This window comes from Giraffa tippelskirchi, chromosome 1, assembly GCF_054371585.1.
Source record: "Giraffa tippelskirchi isolate mGirTip1 chromosome 1, T2T-mGirTip1v1.2.pri, whole genome shotgun sequence".
NCBI classification, from domain to species: Eukaryota; Metazoa; Chordata; class Mammalia; order Artiodactyla; family Giraffidae; genus Giraffa; species Giraffa tippelskirchi.
In genome coordinates this window covers 45,786,144-45,800,109 of record NC_137275.1, presented here as the reverse complement: position 1 = coordinate 45,800,109, position 13,966 = coordinate 45,786,144, and the positions used below count along the sequence as shown (strand labels likewise).

General features: G+C 37.1%; 1 protein-coding gene across 3 annotated transcripts in view; it reads right to left on the bottom strand.

The window, feature by feature from the left end:
• Positions 1-13,966, bottom strand: part of FRYL (FRY like transcription coactivator) — a 250,228-nt gene that overhangs the window by 117,059 nt on the left and 119,203 nt on the right. For all 3 annotated transcript variants that reach the window (XM_081590507.1, XM_081590510.1, XM_081590513.1), the window contains exons 4-6: positions 8,220-8,273; positions 5,032-5,171; positions 3,658-3,754 (exon numbers count right to left, since the gene is read on the bottom strand). In XM_081590507.1, the coding sequence (XP_081446633.1) occupies positions 3,658-3,754; positions 5,032-5,171; positions 8,220-8,273 (291 nt within the window). The remainder of the gene's footprint in view (positions 1-3,657; positions 3,755-5,031; positions 5,172-8,219; positions 8,274-13,966) is intronic.

Sequence of the window (13,966 nt, the reverse complement as noted above, 5' to 3'; positions counted from 1 at the left end):
TATTGTGAAGAGTTCTAAATATGTGATTATGACACATAATAACGTGTCAAAAGGACATGAAAAATTAATAAAGAAACATAGTTTATAATATATGAGATCAAGCACTAACCCACAAACAATATGTACTCCCCTTTTAAGACTGACCCAACCATGTATCAATATTTCTTTACACTTTGGGTTACTCCTGGAGCCATCCATCTCATCAAAATAAAGCTGAATCACATTTTAATACAGGTATATTATATGGGACAAAAGTGACAGTCATATTAAATTCAAAATATACTACCATTGATTACTCTCTGAATCTATTAAACCCTACATCATGTTGACATGGAAAAAAATTGGGTTCATTTGTCATGATAGTTTAGAAAGCTCTATTGATTTTTACTTCATTTTCTGTAGTTGCAGTAATTCTGAAGAAGCTAAAAAGACTTGCCTTTTACTGGGAAAGAGAAAACCTATATAGGATTTTAAATAACGAACATCAAAAAGATGCTTGCTCCTTGGGAGAGAAGCTATGACAAACCTAGATGGCATATTAAAAAGCAGAGACATTACCATGCCAACAAAGTTTCATTTAGTCAAAGCTATGGCTTTTCCAGTAGTCATGTATGGATGTGAGAGTTGTACCATAAAGAAAGCTGAGCACCAAAGAGTTGATGCTTTTGACCTGTGGTGTTGGAGAAGACTCTTGAGAGTCCCTTGGACTGCAAGGAGATCCAATCAGTTCATCCTAAAGGAAATCAGTTCTGAATATTCATTGGAAGGACAGATGCTGAAGCTGAAGCTCCAATACTTTGGCCACCTGACGCAAAGAATTGACTCATTGGAAAAGACCCTGATGCTGGGAAAGACTGAAGGCAGGAGAAGGGGTCCACAGAGGATGAGACGGTTGGATGGCATCACTGACACAATGGCCATGAGTTTGAACAAGCTCTGGGAGTTGGTGGTGATGGACAGGGAAGCCTGGCATGCTGCAGTCCATGGAGTCGCAAAGAGTCGGACGCGACTGAGTAACTGAACTGAACTGATGCTTTTGGTATATATTTCTTTGATGAGTGCATTTGAATGAAAATATGAGGATAATGGTAAAAGAGAGAAAGGGTATAAATGTTGTTGTACAAAAGAAAATAATGTAACACTGTAAAGAAATTATATTCCAATTAAAAAATAAATTTTTTAAAAAAGAAATGTTAAGTAGAAAGGGAACTGTAGGTTAGAAGAGTATGATAAAAGAACCAAAAACAAGGATGAGCTATGAGAGCCACTGTATTTCTCCTTTTTACCCTTTGAGTCCATGTGACCCATGGATATGAAAGGATTTTGTGCAGAGGACTCAAAAAATGACCCTGAAAGGATTTTCTCAGGTTTATAGACCTCGATTTTTTTTTTCCTACTAGAAGAGTTATCTGGACTATTAGATTTTTTAAAGGAACAGGAGGAAAAGGAAACTCCAGACAAAGACAATGGGGAAGGGTAAAAGGACAGTTGAGAAGGAAGGGTAAGGGGAGAAAGAAAACCTTCCAAGGGTTTGTCTGTGCACCAAAGTTCTGAAGCCAGTGCAATCATAGGTAACTTGTAGATGAGAAGAGGGACCAACTGCTAAGTGGAAGATCATCATGGCAAACAAAGGAGAAAAGGCATAAAAGAGACAGATCACAGAGGGGCCTGAAAGTCAGGAGTTTGCAATTTCTTTTGCTGGGAGAAGAAATTCCTCTATCATTTAACTAAGAAATGCAAATACTGATGACTAAACTCCTCACAAGATCTACATTTAGCATAAGATCAACCTTGATGGCGCTTCCCAGGTGGAGCTAGTGGTAAAGAACATGCCTCCCAAAGCAGGAGACATAAGAAACTTGGGTTTGATCCCTGGCTCGGGAAGATCCCCTGGAGGAGTGCATGACAACCCACTCCAGTATTCTTGCCTGGAGAATCCCATGCATAGAAGAGTCTGGCAGGTCATGGTCCATGGGGTTACAAAGAGTTGGACACAACTTAAGTGCCTTAGCATGCATGTAACCTTGATGAACGCAAAGCCCAAGTCTGTTCATGGTATTTATGTTTCTGGTCCTCAGCTTCTTCTATATCTCTACTGACTTCAGCCCTAGGATCCAGCTAAACTGAGAGATTACAGAAAGCAAATCCGGTTTTCAGAAAGCACAACTTTCAGAGGAAACTTCTTTCCCATACTGACTAAATAAATCTTTATGAAAGGTACAAATTATAGTGATTTTACCTTTGATTAATGCATTTATCTATTTCACATATTCAAAGTCATTAAACTTTTATTTTAAACAAAATAAAAAATAAGAAAAATTTATTTTTATCTGTGGGCTTCAGATATTCAGATTTTAATATTTTTTCACATACACTGTAAAAACAAAGGCGAAGTACACATGATTACATAATTCAAATATTTTTATACTGGTTACGTCAAAAAAAGACTATCAAATCAATTAACTTTTTATATCTTACATTTCTTTTTCATGTCATATTAGGTATTCTATTCCATTTAATACAACAAAAACAAAACTCCCTGTCCAAACATGTCATATGCAAAATATGATTTTTTTTCTTTTAGGTGACCTGATTTTTTCTTTTTCCAAAACATTATAGTATGCATGGCTAGAAATACATGGATCATCTTTGTATGCTGTATAAGTTTTTAAAGACTACAAACTATGAAAACATACTTTCACATCAGTACAGGCACTTATACATATACTTGTACTGATCGTGAATAGTAAAAATATGTATACATGATAGCTGACACCGTTACATATTTATATCTTCACTATCTATGTCACTGAGATGGCAAGCTCAAGAGTGCAATACCTAGAACAATGCCACCCAACAGTAGGCATTCTAACACTTATTGAATGAATGAAAGTGAAAGAGAAAGTCATGTCCAACTCTTTGAAACCCCATGGACTCTAGTTCATGGAATTCTGCAGGCCAGAGTACTGGAGTGGGTAGCCTTTCCCTTCTCCAGGGGATCTTCCCAACCCGGAGATCAAATCAAGGTCTCCTGCATTGCAGGCGGACTCTTTACCAGCTGAGCCACCGGGGAAGCCCAAGAATACTGGAGTGGGTAGCCTATCCCTTCTCCAGCAGATCTTCTCGACCCAGGAATCAAACCAGGGTCTCCTGCTATGCAGGCAGATTCTTTACCAACTGAGCTATCAGGGAAGCCCATTGAATGAACAAACATAAATAATTCATTATCCTGAAAATCATTTGCACTTGACAGTTCAGATCACCCCCATTGCTCAACAATCACTGCACAATTATTACATGTTGAAATGCAGGCTTGAGGGCTAGGAAGAGAATTTCTTTAAAAGCGGAGGCAAAAAGGAATTGAAGTAGGTAAATGACAGACAGACTATAGTGACAGCTAAAAGCCCATATTTAACACAGTTTCTATTCAGCTCCGTTTTACTAACATGATTTCATGTCTTAGATGGCAAACGAAGGTAGAAAGAATGGGGAGAGACAGGTACAGGACACGCAATCCTCAGGCAATTGAAAGGCATACAATTAAATGACAAGAATTGTGTTTCTGTAGATGTAACATCCTAAATTAGGTAACTGAGACACGAAAGCAAATCAGCGAAAAATAAGAAATACAGACTTTGCAGAAACACAAGAGCTTACCTGCTTTAGAACTTCAACTAAAACTAGACAAAAAATGAAATCTACTGCTAAGTCTCTCCTTTCAAGAAGATAGTCTCTTTCACGTTGCTGTTCATCCCTGAAACAAGAATCTCAAATTAGGAATGCATTATGAAAAGAGCTCTTGGTTAGCATTTCACGTTATTTACTCAATTCCTAGTACATATGGTGTTTCATGGCAACTGTTAAAAGTTTTTGTACTCACCCAGCATATATACTGCATTTCTTGTGTTCTCATTTTGTACATTAGGAACTTACATGCAAATCTCACTACTACATCTGTCAGAAATTAAATCTAATCTAAAAGAATTAGAGGGACTTTCTGGTGGTTCAGTGGTTAGGACTCCATGCTTCCAGTGCAGGGGTTATGGGTTCAATTCCTGGTCAGGGAACTAGGATCCCACATGCCAAGTGGCACGGCCAAAAAAATGAATAAAATTTATACCCTACTGTTGTGTGAAAATTGTATAAATCTTAATTATGTTGAATAGGTTCATAGAGCTTTTCAGGCCTACTATATCCTTCTACTTCTCTGTATATTCATTCTGTTAATTTTTAGAGTTTGATATTGAAACTCCAACTAAAAATCTTATCTACTTCAAAAAATTATTGTAATATATAATGGAATGATATGTAACCTTGTTCTGTATTTTCCAAGTCTCCTGTAAATGTGTTATCATATGTTCATAATTAAAAAAAAATAAAAATTATACAAATGGAAAACTGTTAATACATAAAACCTATTTTAAAATAAAAAAAATAAAAGAATAAGAGGAAGAAAAACATGAAAATACAGTGCCAGGTCATTTTTTCACAAATCTAAGTTGGAAAATCACAAGTGGCATCTGCGGAAGTCCAATTCTAAACCATGGGCCATCGTTTGAACACAAACAGATGTTTTACTTAAATCCATGATCTCCCTGGGAAATTTGAAGAAAGAAAAGACAAGTTCAAGGATTTAACTCCACAAAGAGTCTCAAGTGTAAGAATACAAGGTTTGAGCAGTCTTCCAATATCACAATTGTTTCCCTTCACAAACCATATGAACAGGACTTTCTTTGAATATTTTTTTAACTTTGTCAATGACTGTTAAAGCTCTTCACTGCACTACTGAGACAGCTCTCCTGAAATGCATTTTGGCAAGACTAGCTCCAGTGGTGACTCCTGTAGGGCAGCACCTACTTTAACTGATACCTTCACTTGATTCACAGTTTAAGTGTGAACCATCTTTTCCCTCTGTTACCCGTTCGTAACAAAAGTAACCAAACAATAACAATCGTCAGCTGATAACACTATATCCTCTTCATTGGAAGTACTTCAAGCCCAGACAGAAAAGTAAAAAAATGTGCCACTTACCCCTTAGATTTTGTGCTTGACCGAGGCCTATATTCATAAGATTCATCTTCAGTTCCGTTCTGGCGTTTGTACCAGTCAAACAAGGTGCGGAGTAAGGAAGGGAGACAGTGCTCTGCTACTGAGCTCATAGAGCTTATCAACTGAAAACGCAAGATGTGGCCAAAGATAAAATACATCAAAGTGCCATGCTTCTAACTCTACTCACAATCACTTAGAAATAAGCAATATTTCTAGAATAAATTAACAGGAACCATAGTAATTCAAGAGCAATAAATGTGTTTCAAAATAAAAATAAGAGCTGGGAGTCTAGCCAAGTAATAAAGTATAGCAAGCTACATTTCACAGACTATTAAAATTTACCAAAATCCATGCAGTTTAGTTCAGTGGCTTTCCACCCTTTTCCTGCCTCCATATGCTACACGTGTAAAAACATGACTGTCAGTAGCATCCCTGATTATACTCATGGCACCTCTGGGTGAACTGTTACACACAACATGAAACAATCACATCTACTTCCTTTTCCTGGCCAGTTCCTCTCTACTCATGTGATTGAAATAACCTGAAATGTTACCACAGAAGGGATAAAGAGATGCAGAAACAGAGAAGACCATACTACGTCAGAACTACGGGAAAAGCTCCACTTTACTCTGTGCTGCTATGACATGGAACAGAGAATTATAATTACACAATTTGTGATACTCACAAATAAACATATTAGAAATGTGTTATATACATGCTTTTCAAGCTTAGAATGTATAAATGGACAGCATAAAAATAAATGGAGTGGGACGGACGCCTGCCACTCAATTTGAGGCATCCTTTAAACTATCTGAATTGTAGGTTAGTTTTATCAGATTCATTCATGAATGAACCCAGCTTGCCTGTAGTGATGATAAGAGGTACACCAGCCACCAACAGTCATCCCTAAGGTCACTCTTCATTCTTAAGGATCCAGACAAAAAACATACTCTCTTCATAAGAAACTCTGTATCTGATTCAACCCATTGCTCATAAGATTAGTATTTTAAAATTAGCGAAAAGTAAAACATGCTTCACTTTGTTTGACTTAACTAAAACTACAGGCTGCGGGAATACTCAAGGTCTCATTCAGTTCCACAACTGTAGGAAGTGTCAGTTAATGAAGATAAATGGCTACCTCTAGGAATTAAACATTTATTTTTCCTAATATTTTATAGTTTTCATGTAACAAAGAATGAAACAGGTTGATTGTGCATTCTTCTCTTTTTTTATAATCTGTCTTCCTTTAATCACACATTTATGATTTATAAATTATCATAACCTGACAGGTGAATAGTTTCTAACATAGAGAATTAAAATAAAAACAAAATTCTAATTTTATTTAAGCATTTTGAAACTTTATGTTTCATTAACAATGAATACTATCAATCAAAGGAAATCACTTTTAATATTTAAAGAAGGAACAATAAAACATCATCTGCTACTATAAATATATAAAAGCAGTTTATTTCACACATAGCTTTTATTGTAAAAATGAATCAAGCTATTGGGCATGATAATTTAGTTTTATTAATCATTTACATAAGAAAAGAAATGGAAATTTCCTTAAAATATTGCTTAATAAGTTTCAAATTCTGAGCATTCATTCATCATTAGTTAAATAGATTCAAGATGTGAATAATCTAAAATACTTTAGATTACCTTTAAAATATTAGTAATACATGAATAATAACTAGTACTTAGTATCTTCTGCAATGGCATTAAGATTTGAAAAGGGCTGTATGAAGTGATCTTATTATTACCATGACAAAAGCCTTCTTATTTATAGCTCCTTCTTAGACCAGCAGCTATTTACTAAGTGTATGCATCAGAATCACCTAGGGAGCTATTGTAAAATATAGGTGCCAGAGCACCACTTTTGGTCAGCAGAACTGCAGCAGGATCCAGAAACACAGTATTTTGGTAAGCCTGCACCAAGTAATTCTAACCAGTCATCTCTATCTAATCAAGCAGAATGACACGAGCATTAACTTCTATTTCCTAGATACCTAATTATGAGAAAAGTAGCTCAGGAATACTAGGTGGCAACAGAAAGCTGATCTCGGTTATTGAGTTTTGCAGACAATCAGTATATAATTAAATAATTATTGAGCAAACATAATTATGATAAAAATAACACTTGATCAAATATTCAATATTAGCAAGAGGAAAGAACTGACATTAGAAAAATAACACTAAATTTTAGATATTAGTATTCTATATAAAGATTTCTGGTTTGGGGGTTATTTTGGGGTAGGGGGGTTGGCCATTGTATATTTCTTTTTTAAGCTTCTTTGGCTTTCTGACACAGGCACTCCTCTTGATCTTTGCACAAGCACAGCTACAAGGTTGAGTATGGGGTATAGTCAATGCCTCCTAGGACAACCCACAACTACTGCAGACAGGGACTGCAGATGAATGCTGCAGCCCTCCATTCTTCAGACAGACAAGTATGGGCAACATTCTCGATAGCTCTCAGAATGGAATGAACCCCCAGTGCCCAGAGCAGTGACCTCTATCAATTCTTCCTCTTCCCTGCATCACTCTCTCAAGTCTCCTCCCTGGAATCTCTTTCTAGAACCAAGTCCTTGTCTCTGGCTCTGCTTTTAGAATGGGGTGGAAAGGAAGAAAACCAGGCTACATGCTTCAATATAAAGGTTCTGATAGCCCCAACAGGAAAAAAAGTAAATGTTAAGGGGTCAAATATGTAAAATTGTATACAAGGAAAGATTGAGGGATATAACTGGACACCTTCTGAAAATTTTCAAAGGGCATAGTAGAGAGTAGCAATGAAAAGCAAAGTTTTAAAATATTTAATAAACAGAAAAAATTAATAAAGTTCACAGCTCATAACTCATTCTATTTGTTTTGTTAAAAAACAAACTACCAAGGAATTCCATGGCAGTCCAGTGCTTAGCATGCCATGCTTCCATGCTGGTAGCCTGGGTTTGGTCCTTGGTCAGGGATCTTAGTTTCTGTGTGTGTATAACATATGTGTATATTTATATAAAACAGACTATCAGCTCCAGACAGAATCTAGTGTATAAAGATATATAGAGCCACTAAACAAAATATAGAAATTTCTTAATACTGGGTGTATATGTATTTGGATCAGACTGTTAGGATAAACCTTTTCAGAAAAAAAAACAAAAAACACCACACTGGCATACCTGGTCAAACTGAAGATCTTCTCCCCTCTGAAGAGATCTAGATAATGGCTTCTCCTACAATTGAAAAAAAAGTATATGCAAAATATTAGAAATTTTACATATATTAAACAGTTGAGATTTATAAGTTGGTTTTGCTTTCTTTTGTAATTAGTTTTAAGGAAAGGTGCTGATGTGCTAATACAAACAGAATTTAACTAATTTAACTTAGAAGAGCATACATACACTGTGTGACCCCTTCTGTCAGCCTTGCTATCTACTTTTCTTGCTTCCTATTCCACATACAATTATTTAACTTACTGAATGTGAGAGGTGTCTCAGATTATGTTCAAATCTATTACAACTGATTCTTTTATTGAGATTCTTTAGGATGATTTTCTAAACTTTCTACATTAGGCTTTCTTATTGAATTTTTATGTGAAATATGTATCATAAAAAATCAGTGCCATTCTTCAAGTGGAATTTAGAAATTTAGAGAGAATTTAGAATTTTTAGAATTTTAAAACTAGAATTTCAGAATTTAGAGAAAAACTGGAATTTAGAAATGTGTATATTCAGAGATCAAATTGCCAACATTCTCTGGATCATCAAAAAAGCAAGAGAGTTTCAGAAAAACATCTATTTCTGCTTTATTGTTTATGCCAAAGCCTTTGACTGTGTGGATCACAATAAACTGTGGACAATTCTGAAAGAGATGGGCATACCAGACCACCTGACCTGCCTCTTGAGAAATCTGTATGCAGGTCAGGAAGCAACAGTTAGAACTGGACATGGAACAACAGACTGGCTCCAAACAGGAAAAGATAAGGTGAAGTCGTTCAGTTGTGTCCGACTCTTTGTGACCTCATGGACTGTAGCCTACTAGGCTCCTCCGTCCATGGGATTTTCCAGGCAAGAGTACTGGAGTGGGTTGCCATTTCCTTCTCCAGAGGATCTTCCCGACCCAGGGATCGAACCCAAGTCTCCCGCATTGTAGGCAGACACTTTACCGTCTGAGCCACCAGCCAAATAGGAAAAGGAGTACGTCAAGCTGTATATTGTCACCCTGCTTATTTAACTTATATACAGAGTACATCATGAGAACCGTTGGGCTGGATGAAGCACAAGCTGGAATCAAGATTGCCTGGAGAAACATCAATAACCTCAGATATGCCAGATGACACCACCCTTATGGCAGGAAGTGAAGAACTAAAGAGGAGGAGAAGGGGACAACAGAGGATAAGATGGTTAGATGGCATCAGCAACTCAATGGACATGGGTTTGGGTAAACTCTGGAAGTTGGTGATGGACAGGGAGGCCTGGCGTGCTGCGGTTCATGGGGTCACAAAGAGTCGGACACAACTGAGCGACTGAACTGTGAAGCTTATCTATCCAAGAGTCCCAATTTCCTTCTCTCATTTATGACTCACCTTCATGAAAATAAACTCACAAACATATCTGCCACTGAAATGTAAAAATTCCTAATCTAACTATCAGAGAATCATGTTTCTAACTAATTTAATTGGAGTCAGTAAAATACTTGAGTTTTATGGCACTTGACTTTCTTTTTTTTAAATTAATTTATTTTTATTGAAGGATAATTGCTTTACAGAATTTTGCTGTTTTCTGTCAAACCTCAACATGAATCAGCCATAGGTATACATATATCCCTGCCCTTTTGAAACTCCCTCCCCACCCCACCCCTCTAGGTTGATACAGAGCCCCTGTTTGAGTTTCCTGAGCCATACAGCAAATTCCCGTTGGCTATCTATTTTACATATGGTAATGTAAGTTTCCATACATCTCACCCTCTCCTCCCCTCCCCCCATGTCCATAAGTCTGTTCTCTATGTCTTTTTCTCCACTGTTGCCCTGTAAATAAATTCTTCAGTACTATTTTTCTAGATTCCATATATATTTGTTAGAATACAGTATTTATCTTTCTCTTTCTGACCTCACTTTACTCTGTATAATAGGTTCTAGGTCCATCCACCTCATTAGAACTGACTCAAATGTGTTCCTTTTATGGCTGAGTAATATTCCACTGTGTATATATACCACAACTTCTTTATCCATTCATCTGTCAATGGACATCTAGATTGCTTCCATGTTCTAGCTATTGTAAATAGTGCTGCAATGAACAATAGGATACACGTATCTCTTTCAATTTGGTTTTATGGCTCTTGACTTTCTTAATAGGCAAAAGGTTTTTGGAACGTCCTTGGCACTTGAGTCCTTAAATGTTAAGCACACTTTGGTAATTAACTTGCAGACAAGTCTTCTATCTCTAAAACCACCTACTATGCAAGATAAACATGCAACATGATAATGATACTGTCCAATAATATATATGCACAATTAACTAGCTCTAAGTCTCATAGCAAGTTCAAGAGAACACTGCTTCTGTAAGTATCTAAAAGTTTGAAAATTACTGAGCTATCCTAATGTGAATTGTGTATTTAAAACCTGGACTAGGGGTGGTGTAGGAGAGAGAATAAGGTGTTTCTTCCCAACGTACTTGACTTACTTGATCCCCCTCACTTGATCCCTCTTTCATTGTAATACTAAATTGAAAGGTTTTCAGTAATATTATGAGGAACGCTGATCTACGTAGTTCATTACCGCATAGGGTATTTATGCAATAAAGTAATGACCAAGAAGACTAAAAAAGAGCAATTAACTTTTCCAGAAACAATCACACTGTTTTCTTATACTCAACATTTTTCATTTCTCAATAAACTCATACTTACTCAAAGATTGCTGAACATTTGATACCTTCACGGAGTTTTCCCTAAGCCAAAAAGTGAGAGTTAGCTGTTTTTTACATAATAAGAACTCAGAAATGATGTTTGAATGTGAAATACTCATGTCACTATCAGTTAAAAAACATTAATTTCTTGGACTCCAAAATCACTGCAGATGGTGACTGCAGCCATGAAATTAAAAGATGCTTGCTCCTTGGAAGAAAAGTTATGACCAACCTAGACAGCATATGAAAAAGCAGAGACACTACTTTGCCAAAGGTCTATCTAGTCAAAGCTATGGTTTTTCCAGTAGTCATGTGTGGATGTGAGAGCTGGACTATAAAGAAAGCTCAGCGCCAAAGAACTGATGCTTTTGAACTGTGGTGTTGGAGAAGACTCTTGAGAGTCCCTTGGACTGCAAGGAGATCCAACCAGTCCATCCTAAAGGAAATCAGTCCTGAATATTCATTGGAAGGACTGATGCTAAAGCTGAAATTCCAATACTTTGGCCACCTAATGTGAAGAACTGACTCTTTGGATAAGACCCTGATGCTGGGAAAGATTGAGGGCAGGAGGAGAAGGGGACGACAGAGGATAAGATGGTTGGATGGCACCACCGACTCAATGGACATGAGTTTGAGTAAACTCCAGGAGTTGGTGATGGACAGGGAGGCCTGGCGTGCTGCAGTCCATGGGGTCGCAAAGAGTTGGACACAACTGAGTGACTGGACTGAACTGAAGTGTACTGCACTAAATACAGATTACTAATCAAGGACTTTGTATTAACCTCTCAGTTTGATTATAATATGGTTGAGGATGGCCTAATCATTGCTCAAGCAGATGTACTTTCACTATGAGACTTTGAAAAGATAAACTATTTAAAAACATGCTTATAGTATCTGCAACCTATTAACATGACAACTAAAAAGAATACAAATTATTCTCCCATCCAAGTACTAATTGGGCCCCATCCTGCTTAGCTTCTGAGATCAGATGAGATCTGGGTGTGTTCAGAGTGCTATGGCCATAGACTAAATTATTCTCTATATTCACATATAGATGAATGCAAAGACTTAAATATAAGAATATTTACTGTATTATCTTTTTTTGCTGCTGTCTTCCCTGTAGCTCAAACAGTAAAGAGGCTGCCTGCAACACAGGAGACCTGGGTTCAATCCCTGGGTCAGGAAGATCCTCTGGAGAAGGGAATGGCAATACACTCCAGTATTCTTGCCTGGAGAATTCCATGGACAGAGGAGCCTGGTGGGCTACAGTCCATGGGATTGCAAAGAGTTGGACAGGACTGAGCGACTAACACTATCTTTCTTCGCAGTGGCCTCAAATTGGGGTAAGTCCCAAACTGTTTATCCATAGAGACCGGTATGAAAAAATTTATAGTACTTTCTCTAAGTGAAGTAGTATTCAACTGTTAGAAAGAATGAGACAAATACATATGGGCTGACAATAGAACAATCTCTGATTTTTTAAGTAAAAATAGGTACAGAAAAAATATATGTATATGAAATCTCATGGCTGTGTTTTTTTGTGTTTTTTTTAAAGGTGGAAAGTGCTACAGAGATTGATTAATAACAGACATGAAAAATAGTAAACTAAAACTATGGACAGTGATTACCTTTATAAAAAAATGAAAGGATTACTATTTTTATTAGATAACCTTTAACACTATTTCTACTTTTTATAATATCATTATTTCAAAATAATAGAATGTATTAATAATGCATCTAAAGTTCACAATCCTATAAGGGATTTGACCCTTATACTCTAATTTGACCCTTTAACTAGTATCTGTGAGCAGAATACCAACAACAACATGTAGCTTCCAGGGAAAGCAAGAGGGCTTACTGAAAAAATTTTGACAGTGTAACAATGATACTGAAATTATTTCAATAATTTGCAACTAAACATGGCCTTCTCTCCTACAAAACAATCCCTATCATTGTAGATTAAAAAGTCCAATGACAGAGCAAAGAAAAAATATATTATCTTAGATGTTAGGATAGGAAGCTGCAATGGAGGTGGGGACTTCCTCATGACCACTGAGAAAATGGCATTTGACTCACAATCAGAGGGAAGGATCTGAGCTTGCCATGCAGAGTGGGGACAAGATAATCCGGTCAGTACCTTGGAACTCCCCAAAGGCTCAGGAACGGGAGGACTTCAGTACTATTAAAGTGTGGATGAAGGTGAAGTTAAAATAAGAATGTTGAGGGATTTCCCTGGTGGTCCAGTGGTTAAGAATCCATGTTGCAATGCAGGGACATGGGTTCAATCCCTGGTTGGGGAACTGAGATCCCACATGCTGCGGGGCAGCTAAACCCATGTGCCACAACTAGAGAAAAAGCCTGTGTGCCACAATGGAGACTCAGAGCAGCCAAAAAATTTAAAAAATAAGAGGGCTGGTACTGTATTGACCTGTTTTATAGGCTTTTTATTAAAAAGAGAAAACTCAAAAAAAAAAGAGGTTGGTTGAATGTTTAGGAAAAGTTTAAACCCTACCTCTCACTCCCTTCACCCACTCTTACTTAGCAAGTTGGTCGTCTCTCCATCCTGAGCATAGAGGAATTGCCCTTCTTAGCAAAGAGCAAAACAGAGATGTCGGCTGGGCGAGTCTACAGTTGAAGACCGGGTATCATCCTGAAGACAGGGAGCTTAAGTAAAAAGGTATATGCTAAATATTTTAAAAAAACCCAAAAAACAGTTATCTTCTGCCTCTATATCCCCTGAATGTTACTAGCCAAGCCTAAACCTTCTCATTTGGGCTACTGAAGCACCCCTCTCAGTAGATTCTGACTAGCTCCCAGCAAAAGAGCTGACATTTATGGTTCAGATGACTACATGCTAAAGACCACAGTCAAAAAGGCCCCTCCATGTACGTGGGGCTTCCAATCAGCTGTTCAATGCCTCAATCATAATAAATAATATATACCAGGTAACAATAAACATGTGAGGAGAAGGAGGGAAACAGAAAAATGCAGTTTGGAGGAAATAAGAGACCAGAAACTCTTTA